Source organism: Numenius arquata, chromosome 7, assembly GCF_964106895.1.
Source record: "Numenius arquata chromosome 7, bNumArq3.hap1.1, whole genome shotgun sequence".
Taxonomy (NCBI): Eukaryota; Metazoa; Chordata; class Aves; order Charadriiformes; family Scolopacidae; genus Numenius; species Numenius arquata.
This window is the reverse complement of record NC_133582.1, coordinates 48,773,542-48,788,713: the sequence shown is the minus strand read 5'-3', so window position 1 is coordinate 48,788,713 and position 15,172 is coordinate 48,773,542. Positions and strand designations below refer to the sequence as shown.

Sequence of the window (15,172 nt, the reverse complement as noted above, 5' to 3'; positions counted from 1 at the left end):
TCCTCATTATAGTCAGCAGAAATGAATGGGGACTTTCAGGGTTCACTTCAACTTACACCAAAGCAGACATATAGGGTGCTTGTATTGCAATCTACCTTTGTGTATTTTTCTCCACTTAAAAGATTGGAGAAACTGCTCATTATTCTCCACTATCTTTTGTGAAGAAATTTAGGCCAATTAGCTCAGATACCCATGCCTATCACAACCAAACTCTCAAGTTGAGTTAGGATTGGCATAATCAGAGACCACTTCTTTTCTCTGAAACATGACTGAATTTTTACTCAAGTTTCTTATTGACCATGATTTTCTCAAGTGAAGGCTGTTGAAAAGTGACCAGTAAATGGCCAAAACTCTGGACTTCCTTCCAGCATCTTGGGAAGTATCCTGAAGATGCTGCCAAACCCATTAGTTTCTGTGGAATTGTGCGAGGGTGAAGAGGTCTTTAGAAATCCATTTCCTAAGACACAGTCTATGACCTTAACATCTCAATCAAGGGTAAAGCTAATTTATTGACAACAAGAGAGAGAATGTCCAGTTCAGGTGCTTGGAGTTCTGAGTCTTTTACTGGCCATCTGCTTGACCTTGGTTTAGTCACAGAATGTAAATGCTTCTCTGCTGACAGTGTAGGATTGTCAAGGAAGTCAACAAATATAAAGCACTATCAACAGCTACAATCATTCATGAGCATGCATATTTATGAAGATCATTTTTTGGTTAAACACTTGTTTTCTGTCTCACATTCACATACTTAAAGCCCTTGTCAGAAGTCCTATTTAAAGTCTAATACAACTTGTGGGTTACCTTCTCCTCAGACTGATAACGCTCAGCAGCAGCTGATGTGTCCCCAAAAGATTCGTCAGCTTGGAAAGAATTTCTGGTAATATGCATAACTTCTCAGCTAGCCTACATGTTTGGAGGATGCCATTAACCAGCTCCGGCATACGAGCTAAACATAGCAGCGTTCAATAATGTACTGTTCAGAATGAAAAAGGGAACACTGAGGATGATGCTGCATGTCAGCACACATGATGAAAAGACAAAGGTCAAGTTGCAAGGCAAAGACTATGAGCAGCAAGGCAGGTGACAGCAGCTCTGATGACAGTGTCCTCACGCTCGGGACTGACATATTCATCAAATGTAGAGTTGGCAGATAGCCACACATCACAGGAAGCAGTACTTTGCATGTGAACAAACTTCAGAGTGCTGTTAAAAAGGGCTGCTAGTCTCACTCTTGAAACCTAGGCTCAGTTTACTGAAAAAATGAAGAGACAAGGAACCTGTAAAGTCCAACTTCAGTGCTTATATCAAATGATACACTACTAAGGTGATGTTCAGGAATAACAGGGTTTTGAAAGGAGTCTATTTTTACTTATTTCCAAATTAATACAAGCACATCTTCCCCTCTTTCCCTCCCCAGATAAATATAGTACAAAATCAGTCTTCGTAAGAAAGAAAGAAACTGCAAATTTATGGCACAACACAAGATTAACAATTATTTAATTCATCATTAAAATTGCATTTGAATTATGCAGAGTTAAACAGCAAAACAATCTGAAGACTCTGAACTATGGAAAATCCTGAAAAAAAATCGAAATTCTAATAGACAATTTATAAAAATTCAGCTGGCCTATTGCATTAGATACACAGCAATGTGATCACAAAGCAAAACTGGTAAGAAAAAAAGCCAAAGCGTACTGAACAAGTCTAATGGTTTATCCATTTCATTATGAGTTTTCAGTAACCTGGTTAAAACCAGCACATTTTTACAACTTTGCTGCATACCTATATACATTTTAAAATTTAAAAAAGTTTCCTTGTAATAAAAAGTTTCTTTGTAATAATCCTTTGACATATTGTTTCTGAGCATTGTAAGACTTGCAGCTTATAGCTCCTGTGATCTCTATTAATGCTGTGAATTGCTTGAATTTAAGACTGCATAAATAAATATTTTTGATGATTAGTTCATTTTAATTACTTTCAAGCAAAATGAATATCCATAAAAGATAAATAAATGAACATTTAATTATGGAAATTTGCTATTGATTACAACAAATTGCTTCTAGAACGGGCATGTTCTTTTACTACCCTTAATTATTGTAATTAAGAATTTTGCATGTTAATTAAAACTGTTTTGGTGTGGCAATTTCCACCCCTCTCTGTCTCTCTCAAAATAGGTAAGCACAAACATCCTTAATTTTTTTTTCTATATCTAATATATGTAAATAAGGAAAAAAACTTCCCAGAGTCTGTTCAAATTAAAAAGGGGCATAATTCTATAGTCAAAATTAACAGGAAACCAATTTAGACTTTTTCTTATTATTTTAGAGCATTACGTATCTCAGCCAAAACCAGCCAAATTGAAACATTCATGACATATGTCAGTAAAATAATGAAAATACCTAAGAAGGAAAGACATTTCTATAGTCATAGATAGTATGACTAAGTAAAAAAAGTTGTTCAAGAGAAATCTAACTTTTTTTTTTTAATCTAAGGTGTGAGAAATAAAATATCCTAACCTGAAAAAAATACACTGCACTGTTTGCCAATTAATAGATTATATACCAGCTAATGCTGTTCTTGATCGTACTTTAATTACCCCAACAGACTTATCTTTTGTAGCCCCTCCTATTTGTAAATTTTAAGCCTGATAGAGATGGGACATAGAGAGCCATCACTCCGAGAATTTCACTTCTGCAGCAAACTAGGTTAGCGAAACTCTGCACATCTTAAATCAGAGTGGAAAACTCACAAGCCCTGGGACTGAATATGGCCTGCAACTTTATTGCATGTCACTTGGGATCATATAATTTTTTCCTTCTACATTACTTCTGGCTAACACTCAGCTAGGCTTTAATTTACGGCCTACCAGTGTGTCTGAAAGAGCTATTTGGCCCTCAGTAAGGGAGAGGATATTCCACGTTTAATTGAGTACATAAAATTCTACTTTGTGCCCTCTTGAGTCTTCCATGGAAACTGTGGCTCACTGAGGTGGACAGTAACTGTTAAGAGAGTACTTACTGCATTGAAGTTGGGGAAGAGATTGACTGCTGCGGCAGTGTCCAGAGGAAACGGAAGAAATGGTTTAATATCCAGCGACGGCTGCAAAGGTGGAGCAGGAGGACGCACTAGCGCTGGAAGAGCAGGGCTCTGGCATGTACCACCTAGGTGAGGAAAGAGACAGAAGGCATTCAGCAAAGACTATGGATCGGGGAAAAAAAAAAAGCCAACACAAAAAAGCAGCAATAAAGAGGCATTAAACAAATATATTTTTACTTGTCCACTAATTACTGCATTACTGAAAAACAGCACAGCTGACTCAGTGACTGTTGGTTATAACTGTTTTAAGTAGTTGCTTCAGCTATCAAGCTATCATTATTTAAAATTAGCCGATAAACCATTTCTCTCCCTGGCTTATCTGGAACAATAGTTCAGCATATGTCTGACTTTCCTTTAGAACTTCAGCTAGTCTCATTCTGCTATAATTTCAGTGTTTCTTCCCAGCCCCATTGCTCAACCCTCCTAAGGCAAACTGCTCCAGAAGAAAAAGAACAATAACTCACTGTTCAGCTCAGCAAAAGTCCTGTCCTTTGTAGACTTTTGATTTTTTAATTAAATGTTCACTTATGCAAGCTTACAGCTTCAGAGTCAACCTAAACCTCACAATCACAACGTACCTTGCTGCCTCAACAGTTGATCAATACAAATCTAAATTAAGAACAATTTCAGCAGCCACCAAAATTCGGTTTATGGGATGATATCGATGAACACTTTCTGCTCTTGCAAGGGGTGGAGCTGATTCAGACTCTGTACAGCAGAAAGCCCCTCCCGGCTAATGCTACCAGCCACCAGTTCTGTGGGAACATAATGCAAATGAAGAAATCCCCTTGCATACCAATAAGTCGCTACCTGTTTGCAGCAGACCCTATTTTACTTATTTGTTTGCCCCTTGCCACAGCCAGCGAAAAGCTGGAAGGATCCAAGCCCATTCTCTGCTTCCAATGTCTCCCATGTTTTGGTGCACTCCAAAACATCAATTCCCTGTTAATTAAAGACTATTTGGATCCTAGGAAACTGTTAAAATATGCCAGTGTTCTTCTAATCTGAGAGGCAGGCAACAGACTGTAAAAACCTGCTGGTAAGAGTCCAAGAAACGTTCTAAAAAAAAAAAACAAAACAAACCAACAAAAACAAAACCAAACCAAAACCGTAAGGGGAGTTTTACCCCACTCATTGAAGAAAGACACAGGCACACAGAAAAACAGAGGGAGAGATCTGAAATCTGTTTCTTTTTTTCCTCTCATACATACATGAAATTCACTAGAGAAGCTGCACACATTCTTTAAGAACACAAATATAAAGTAGTCAATGATATACAGAGTCTCTCCATATTTGGCCAGCAAATCTGCTAACAAGGTTTGCAATTTAATGCATCTAATTGAGGGCTAACAGCACAGGATTTAATTAACCAGTTGCAGCAGATCATCCACAGTTCTGCTTCTAGGTAAAAAATCAGCTGGAGCCAAATTTTCAAAGACAGTATTTTTTTGCCAACTTTCAGCTCCGCTGTGAAGCATTTTATTAAGAAGCATTGAAAGGAAAACATTACCCACTAGTAAACTAAAAGTATTGGATTAGGGTTCCCTCCAAACTCATGCTAATTTTTTTCCCTAGAGTAACTGCCATTTTTGGAGTAATTTCTACATTTACCTCAAAGTAAGAGTGTACCAAATCACTCTTTGAATGCAGCTAAGGATATGGCATCAGAAAAGCAAAAGGCAAGCAGCTCTGCTCTCCATAGCTCACCAGCATAGAATCAAGTATTTCATAATTGCCTTTGGTCTGGCAATTGCTACATTCCCATGGAATTACTACAAAAACAGTGTAAAAATAAATTTAACAGGTCAGAATGACGATAAGGTAGTGTCGAACAGGCCAATCTTACCCCCTCTGAAAAAGAAAGGCTCATAAAGTTATTTTTCTAGGTGCTGGAAATACTTAGTTATTCTCACATACAGCTTTTACAGATCACGAAGAGGTCGCTCCTACAAATAAAAACCTTACTAAGACATCTCTAGACTGCACCCAAGACTGTACAAAATCACACAGAAATGCCAAGGTGAGCCTGACAATAGGTATGAAATTGAAGCTGATTAAACATCCTCCAAGTCACAGATGCAAAAGCAAACTGGATTGAGAAATATCACGCACACTTGGGGATCCAGCTCATTGAGCGTATTATCTCAGTGCTATGGAGAAGAGACTCACATGTTCGAATTACCTAGAGCAACAGCATTGCTATCCCATGCTCTCCTACGATACCATGCCATGAAGGATGAATCTGTGATCCTTCTCTGTGGCATGACTAGGCACTTACCCACCTGCCACTGCCAAGCGGTGCTGCACAAAGTCATCTGGGGATGAGAACACGCTTTAAAAGGAAAAATTCAGCCAGCTCTGCAGGACCTTGGCTGGGACTCAAAGCCTCTGGAACAGAGTTTAAAATCTACCACGGTCCTGGCTACAGTGGCACAGAAAATGAGTATGTTCAGGAGCACAGCTGCTCTCTGTTTTTGCAATACTGTCAGACATGTCCCTTAATGATGGAGCATGTGATAGGTATCATGAAATTTGAGCTTCTGCTTGAAAGAAATTCTCTAATGTTCAAGGCTGCAAAAATGAGGTTCTCTTTCCATTTTACATGCGCAGAGTTGTATTCTAGAATGAGCAACAGAAAATCTGAAGCAATGGCAACCATTTTTGTGACTCAGCTTAACTGAAAAACCTTTGGACAACATTTGGGAATGTCAACTTTACCATCTATTTCATTAGCAGAGGGATGGAGAGGGATAGAAGGCCACCGGGAAAAATTCTTGAAGAGCATGTGTAGAGGAATTCTTATTGTAAAGAAGGCAACATCAAGGACAGAAATGATGACAGAAGGAAAACATGAAAACCGAGAAAGCCAAACTGAAGGGAAAGAAAGAATAGTGCACTAAAAATCATAAAGCAGAATTTACTTTGTAGATTGGTGGTGCTATGTGTGACAACAGCACACTGAGAAAACTACTGTAGCAAGACATAAGCGCTTTTTAGTTATCCAGTGCCAATGAACACTGTATCAAGGTAAGGAACCATAAAGATTGCTTATGACTGTTTTTGGTTCTGTATGATAAACTTATACTGAAAGACCTCCATAGCTTTCCCTATGCAGATGCAACACTGTTGATCAACACACAATGAAGGCTCAATGTCAGCCTTTTTACAGACTTTCTACCAGCAAGGTTTGGAGTTCCACTTTGACCAATAAAGCTAGGACAACATCCCACACCGCTGACAGGCTTTGTCCACAGCCTGTGCTTGATGCTTCGTATTACTACCTGAAGGTCATGTAGAAAACCTTGCCAAAAACTAGGTGCATGCCTGGCTTGACTGAAGAGATGTAACAGTCCCCCCAAAATGTAGGGCAGGACAGGTCTAAACTTATATTTTATGAGCAGCACGCTACAATTTCTTAAAAAAGAAGGATAGTAATGTATTTACCAATTCCAGTGTTAAAAGCTAGTGGTGTTATAGTTTAATGTCTTTCTAAGAAGGAAGAGTCTTTCCAGCCCAGTCAGATCCTAAATGGGAGACGAATGTTCCAGACATTTTGGAAATTCATGTCACTGTTTTTACCTTAATTTCCTTTGTAGGAAGCACAGGAATAATATAACTTATTAGTAATTAGCTCAGCATTTTAACCAAGACTGAAGCAATCATTTGTTCCTTCAATTTTCAGGCAATTTAAAACATAGGCAAGATAATCTCTTGGCCAGAGGCACTGGCAATACATCCAAGGTAAGCATGAGCAAACAAGTTTGAAGAAAAGCTTGCTGCAAATCTATGCCCCTTCCTATAGCTCTCTGAGACAGTTTTTGATAACTCCCCCAGTCTCAATCAAACTCCATTTTTACACACGGATGCACTTTTGTGCCTCCAGTTGCATCTAGACATTTTGCCCTACCACTAGGTAATAGGTTTCGCAATAATTTTAAGTGCAGTCTAGGACGCAATACAGTACTATGCTCTGAGCTCAGACTGCCTACGCAGTGCAGAGATAAGTGCGCAAAATGAGGTTCATGGTCTTTGTGGCGTAGCCTGTGCAAGCAGTTCTCCTCCAGAAACCACTGGTAATATGAACTTCACCACTACACCATCTTTCTTGCCTGTATTCAGAACCAAGGGAAGAGAACAGAAACATTCAGGTGAAGAGATGATTCCTGCAGATTCCACCTCAAACTGTCCATTCCATAAGGAACTGTCATGTTTTATTTGTTTTGAGTTGGAATGTGAATAAATACTGGATTTTTGTCCCCCCAGTTTTGATTTTAGAGACCGTGTTTCACTGTGGAATCAAAAATAGATTTCTAAAATGAGAAGTCTTTCAAAAAAAGAAGAAACCGGATTTCTTTAAAAATGCTAAAGTTTTGACCTTATCTTAAAGACGTTTTTGTCACAATTCTTCACAAAAAAAAAAATTGTTTTGTGGGTAAATTTTGCTTTCAATGAAATAGCATTTTCTCATAAGAAACTCTCCCATGCAAATTTTTGTGCCAAGTTCTCCTGAAATATCCCTCAGATCAATGCTAGGTAAAGAGTATAAACAGTTGCAAATACTGCCCCTAAACTCTGGATTAAGAGAAGCACAAAGACTGAATACGCATGAAGGAAACAAAAGAAAATAGTCCTAGAGTAAACTGACACAATAGAGCAGGTTCTTTTAATATATAGAATAATAAATAACAAGTTTTCTTAAAGTTTCTGGAGGAGGTCAAGATCCTTGTCCCTCAGGTCTCCTAACATATACAGCTCAACAATTTGGCAACCACATATTGCTATATTTTGTGACTTGGCTACGGGAAAAGATATTCTACATCTTCCCCTGCATAGCTGTTCTTCACACATGCTCTCATTCCCAATCCCTTAAACTCAACTGCAGGTTTAGTTTCCAGAAAAAGAATCACTAGAACTACTATCAAATAGCCTCTCCTAAGGAAATATCCAGCCCAAATTTTGCAGACACAAATAACGTACATAATTTTTTGCAATGCATTTGGAACTTGGAGGTATGTAAACTGGGCAAGAACTCTAAACTAATACCCCATTCATCTTTTGCAGTTCTTCCATCACTAAGTATTACCACTATAAACACTGATTAAAAAAGCAAATCTCTGCAGAATTCTATTTTCATTCCTTCGTTACTTTGCAATTCTTTCCTTCTGGCCATGTGTACAGCCATTTTCAATACATCAGAGACACCCTAAACTAACATTCTATTTCCCTTCTATCCTGGAGTCTGAGTTTGTTTTCAGTATCATAATTTGGTTTCTCCAAGATATGGATATTCCCAAGTTTTCCACCCCATCTCATGCCTCTCCCACTATTTCCATGATGGCTTATTTGAGTCAAACCAATACACACATTCTGACTTGGCAGAAACTCAGAGAACCTTTTAGCTGGCAACTTCAAAAAGTATCATTAATATTTTTTTATATAGAATCCTAGTATCTGGCAGTTCACACCCAGTAAGCATTACAATATATCCTAGGGAGCCTGAGCCAAAAGAGGTTTTTTTTTCCTAGAAAATTTTCAAGAAAACTAGCTCAGGCTATTTTAAAGTATAAAATTGAAGGGACATGGGGAGCTCATGTTCTGTCTTATAAACACTAAGAAACTTACATTTGGATAACTCATTATCAGATAGAACTTTTAATTCATTATTAATTTGGTTTACCAATGGGCCAAAGGAAAGTTATATTTGAAAAGATCTTCTTCAAAAAGACAATAGACATAAGCAATTAAGAACAGTAAGCTAGCCATGATGAATAATGACCTTTCTTTATCTAAAATATTAGGTATCACAATTAGGTCCTCAGAGAATCTGATAAAATGAGAAATTTAAAGACATGCAAAGAATAACCTTCTCCTGGATATAACATAGACAATGCAACAAGAATTTTAGATATGGCTTTTAGGAATTAGCTTAATATAATTTGTCATAACCTATAGTCACCAGTGTACTCCCTTTTATCACTGTAAGATAGTTTTCATTTTTGCAACAGATGCTTTTCTTAAAAAAATTGGTGGATCATCAGTTTAAAGGTAAGTTCAGTTCCATAATAAGTAGTACCAGTGATCTAACCTGACATGGCAAAATAGACTTCACCTAATCACTAAACTACTTATTAGTAGCTATTATAGTACTCAAGTGACTAAAATATGAACTCAGCATACAAAGTTAGCTAACATGCAACCTATGCCTTTTCTGTGCATAAAGAGATACACTTTTAATTTTAAATATTTAACTTTAACAGGCTACATTTATCCCCATATTACTCTGTATGGGCTGAAAGGAGGCTATGTGTGAACAAATAATATGATGCCTGTTTATTTACTGCTCAGAAAATCTATGTTCTGATGATTTATAGTTTTAGAATTCCGTCCCTTGTAAGGGTTTTTGTTGTTACTGTTGTTGCTTTTGTGTGTGTGTTTCGGGGGGCTTTGGAGGGGTTTGTTTTTTGATTTTTAGAAGGGAAAATGAGGATCTTAAAATAAAATGCTTTTGACTCCTGCATTGATCGCAGACTTTTTTTGAGAGTGTTTTCATTATACAATAAACTCGAAAATATCTTAAAAATGAGGATATTCACATTTAAACACAATATTGTTTCATATAATCCTTCTTAGTTTCAGAAAAGAAAGAAAAAACCCCAACTGTATTAAGTATTTGACACCCACTAGAAAAGAACCCTCAAAATGGGGTTCCAACCACACCAGCCCCAATCCTGTTGACCCTCCTGAGACAACTTGAGGATCAAGTACACTCTCTGGCAATATAAGCTTTCCTTTCATAGATTTTGCTGTTAGTAATGTTAACAGTGGCTGGTCACTTTGAAGAGAATGAATGCAACACTGTCTCAGCTGTGGAGATCTGCAAGTAATTGATTTTTCAGTTCACTGGCCAAACCAAAAATTAAAGACAATTGGGGGGCGGGGGGGAAATAATCATTGTGTCGGCTGAAACATTTCTTTCACCCAAAATAAAATTCTATGGTTAAGTATCCAAGTACAAACTATTTTTATTATGTAAATACTGGCAAAAAACCACCTAAACCAAAACCATTCAAAACTACGCATTTAAAAAATATTTTCAAATATTTTCTGATCTCTTTCCCTATTTTCCTCCCTTCCTTTTTTTTTTAAAAAAAGAAAAAAAAAGTAAAACTCTTCCAGTTTGGCATAAATCAGTACCCGCTATTTATTTATAGAGTGCATTTTTTCAGCACATACACTATTCACCTGGAAAGTTCGAATCAGCTCTGCTCACTTGCTGCTATTCAAAGTACTATTTTGTCTACAGACAATATTTATTCTGTGATTCCTGCAAAGTGAGCTAGTTTAGGAAAAGAATTCTTTTTATTATTATTATTAGAGGCCTGAGGCTATGCATCACACTGTTTTTTAAAAGTTTTTTCTTTCACACTTGCTAGTATTTTGAAAAACATAAAACCATATATCCTGATACAAGAATTTTGATTGAAAAATGTACCTTTCTGTACACCTAAAGGAGCAGATTTCTGTTTTCATTGTGTAGAATCCTGTGAAACTGCTATTATGATGCTGGACTAGTAAAATGCAGACATATTTGAATGAATACTCTGATATCCGTTATTTCCTTTTATTACTGTCCTTACTTTTAGCAAAGCTTAGGTTCCCGCTCCCATTTTGCTGCCTTCTTCCCTCCTGTTTTTCTGCCATTATTATCCATCTGCATCACCAGACAGGCAGGCCCATGTTACAGATGATAAAGTCCAGCCTGTCTGAACAGCATCAAAGTGCACAGCACTGTGCAGACCTTACTCACCTTAAGCCAAAGAAAAGTCATGTCAGAGCCTCCGTGAAACCCACAAAGTATCACCTCTTTTCCCCCATATCTAGAATATGCTATGGCCCACAGGAAACACTTTGCCAATTAAAATATTAATTTTTTTTAATTAAATAAAAGCCACGATCTGAACTTCAGTACTTAACACTGTCTAGCAATGAATTCCACTAACTCACTACGGGCAACATCTTCTATGGATTATAAATTGCACAAGGGCAGCAACAAAGCTTTTCATTTTAGCAACATGACCTACCTAACCGAGCTCTTCAGAATCCTTTGAGGCTTTATTTCAGTTGGTCAGACAAATTTGGATGATTTTTTTTTTCCCTATTGGAAGCTTTTGGATCACTGAAAATTACATGATCCAAAATGAATGTTCCACTTTCTGTAAAGTTCTGGCTGCTTCTAGTAGAAGGGAACAACAAGAAATTGTCCAATTTGGCCACTTTGCTTATTACTAGCTTCCCATACCAAGTACCAGCCATGCCAGCTACCAGAGAATCAGAAAGGCCAAGGCTGCCAGCATCATGGCTTCGGAGAAGACAAACAAGCAAAATGCCCATGAACCTCAACTCTCCTTACTCTTGAGAATGGAGGAGCACTAAATTTAGTGCTCTGAGCACTGCAACATCCTTCCCTGGTTTTAGTTTAGTAGTTAACTGAATGCATTTTCACTCAGACTTGAGTGATCTCATGATAGCAAAGACAATGTCAAAACCTGTTCTTCCTTTCCAGCCATAAATGCTAGAGGGAAGATGATTTCCAGACTACAGCAGAAAGATTTGCGTTCAAACTCAAGCTAAGGTGCATCTTGAGGTGTGTGGGAAGCACGGGTATTTTCAGAGGAGTTAGAGGAAGGGCACAGTGGTACAAATGTATGTTTGCCGAAAACTGCATGTACAGTATTTCTCTACAGCTCTCAGCAAATAAAGAAATTTTCTGACAGTGCTAGACTGACTGCACCATTACTGACTATTGCATTGTGGATGTCTCCCAACCAGCAGGTCAAAGCATGTGGTTAATAGCCTCTACCGGAGAGCTACTAAACCTTACCAGATCTAACCAGCTACAGGCCCAGCAAAAATGTTGTTGCAAACCAAATGGATGTAAGTATAGAACGACAGGAAGAAAGCTGCTGAACAGCATTAAGACTTATCCCGAAGTGTGCTCCCCTGGGGTCACAGTCTCCCAATAGATCCTAACCACAAAGGCTTAAAGAACACCCCACTATAAATAAATAAATAAAATAAAGCAAGAATACCAGCATCAGCCAAGTATTACAAAAATCACATTAATTTTAAAGCTTTACACTTTTTGACATTTTAAAAAAATCTTTGACCTGGCATATTCTGCAGTTGAATTTTTCTGATGTTTTTATAAAGGTCATGTTTATGGTATAATGAGCACAGATTTCCAAGGGTTATTAATCAGAAGAACACTGTATTGCAAACAGATTTTCAAAGAATCTTTCATTTTTATGATGAATATATTAGCAATTTTAAAAGTGCCATTTTTCAAAAGCATGCTTGGGAAAGAAATAATGATTAACTTCTTATGTCTTTACTTTAAATGAAACAAGCATACAACTGAGACAAATATATAACTAATATCATGAAATGGACACACTCCACTAGTAAACTCTATGAGGATAGTGCTGTGCAGCAATGCCTCTTCCATTTAGCAGTGGGAAAGCTCAACTTCAGCAAGTTTTATTAATAATTCACTAGAAATAGTTTTTACACATTTTTAACTGCATAGCGCAAGAGTAAGTGGAACTTAATGCCAACAGCTATTGCATGTTTCCAGAGCATCACGTTGATCTTCTGCTAGCTGTCAAACCTCTGCTCTTTTACTGCATAACAGGTAGATCGACGTGGGAAGTGACCAAGTTAGGAGAAGAATGGCATAATCCAAGTCAAAGGAAAAAAGTCTGCCTGGGTCAAAGCTCACTCCACAGAGATAGAGGAAGGGAAGGAGGGAGAAAGATGCATACAGAAAAGAGTGATGGAAAGTCTATGGTTATGTAGATCCACTTGGCTGTTGGTCTTACAGGTAGCACACAACAATGGACATGAAAATACCTCTGTGAATCTATGCCAGTGTTGCGTGGACAATGCCAAGATTCTCTCATGAATTAACCTTGCAGTTTTTGCACACACAGGACCACCCATGTATATGTACATAACAAAAATGTTGTTGAATTAAAATGGTATTTTCCATTTTTATTTCCCATGCATAAAGACATAAATGCTTACGCAGTATATCAGAAACTACTACTGTGTCAGAATTTTTGACTCACAAAACCTGACATATATGTTTAAAACTATTAGGTTTATGGTCTGTCACAGGTACACAAAAGATTAAGTGGTGTCATTTCTTGCTGAACATTAAAAAAGTTGAGTGGTACAAAAAAGCAAAAGATTTACATATGGATAGAGAGCACAGCCACAGTAGACAGAAGTGAGTTTTAAAGGACAGGCTCCTGCATATAAAAGCACTACTTAGTACATGGTGGCTTGAAAAATACTTTTTAAGATAAATTATACGTCTTATCATCATTTTTCCTATGTACATTCCTAAATTAAAAATACTTCAAGTTATTTGACTAAGGAACTTTTCCCACCAATGAAATACCTGATTTCCCACTCTACATGAAACATTTGAAGTTCTTAAAGAAAACCAGCAAACATTAATATCTTTCATACTTTTCTTTCTCAGAACGTAAAACTAGAAAAAACTATTAGGTCACGTGGCCCGATTGTCTCTAAACCCCAAACCATTACTTTTCATAAAACTTCTACTATATTTTAATGAAACTAAACCAGTTCAGCCCTCAGGAGATAGAGCTGTTTGTGCAAAAAAAAAAAAAAAAAACCAAGAGCCTGAGGCTTTATTTGTGACCAAGACTTTCTGGAAAAAGAAGCCGATGAAAAATTGAAGAAATCCTAGCAGGCAACCCATGCTTTGTATTGAGAAACAAAGAAAAAACAGACAGTTCTTGGCAGTCTGCTGTCCCCACAGAGACAGGGGAAGAGAGGGATAAAAAGTTCAGTTAACTGTTAAGTTTGAGCCTTACTAGAACAGAATTTTATGTCACCTCAGATCACACATGCACTGTGTCCAGCAATGACTAATCTCTGTATTTTTATCAGCAGGCAATTAAAAAAGAAAAAAAAAGGCCAATTTCACTCTGGGGAAGAGAAAAATCTTCCTATCTTCTGTTAAGTACCACCTGAATACTTGAAGATTAGATTAGGGTCATTCCCTTAGCATTAAGCAGTTGAGGTCATCTTACATCACGCTGTCTTACAGAGATGTGAAATCAAATGTTGCTTTGTTGCCCCATTGCCCCATATTGAAGGTTAACTAGAGAGACTGCAATATAGCAAGTTGGGCACGCACATAAGACAAAAGCATGCACACTAACAAGATAGCAGCCTTCCAGCATGAAGAGATGACTCATTTAATTCACCAGAAATTGCAGATCGTCACCGACTTCCTTAGAACTTTTGCTTTGCTGTACCAATCAACACATCGGCCATTCTTTATTTGTCTGACTAAGACTGAGGATGAAAACGATTAGCAGGCTCGGGACTGCAGTAGAGTTTGGAGTTCAGCAGCGGTTCAACCATGAAAGGAGAGCAGGTACTGATAAAGCATAAAACCTTCAAGGTGATGTTAAGGGCAATGAGTTTGCATCAAATTTGGGAGGGGGTAAAGTGGAGAGGAAAGAAGGGGAAACTAAGGGGAAGTAAGAAGGCAGCAGACAGAACAAGAACGGAAATAAAAGAATGGGACATTGGAAATCAGTGGGAGAAATTTGAACCTTGGCCAGAATCAATTAAACAGATGTTTTATGAAAATTTTATATGCAGACACAGATTTAGTTTTAATAAAGTTTAAATAGGACAAGTTATAACATACTCAGAAAGTAATAGTTTTGTAACTGTATTGTATCTAGAAAATACTAACATCATTGCCAAAAACTATTTATTGCAATCACACACTGCTCTGATGAAATTCAAATTATTATTTTTTTCTTTTTAACCAGAGATAAATATGTGCCATATGATATGTTGGAAAACAGTTTCTAGGTTTTAAATCACAGTATATCCTGATGATTAAATGTTTTTATTCCCTTCCAAAAACTGTGGGATTGGGCTTCCATAGACATAGTTCCAATCAAGAAAAGAGCTACGCTATAAACCAGTAAGTCTATATATTCAAAAAGTGGAAATAAAAATAAAC

General features: G+C 37.3%; 1 protein-coding gene across 2 annotated transcripts in view; it reads right to left on the bottom strand.

The window, feature by feature from the left end:
• Positions 1–15,172, bottom strand: part of ZNF385D (zinc finger protein 385D) — a 426,763-nt gene that overhangs the window by 135,916 nt on the left and 275,675 nt on the right. For both annotated transcript variants that reach the window (XM_074151119.1, XM_074151120.1), the window contains one exon: positions 3,019–3,161. In XM_074151119.1, the coding sequence (XP_074007220.1) occupies positions 3,019–3,161 (143 nt within the window). The remainder of the gene's footprint in view (positions 1–3,018; positions 3,162–15,172) is intronic.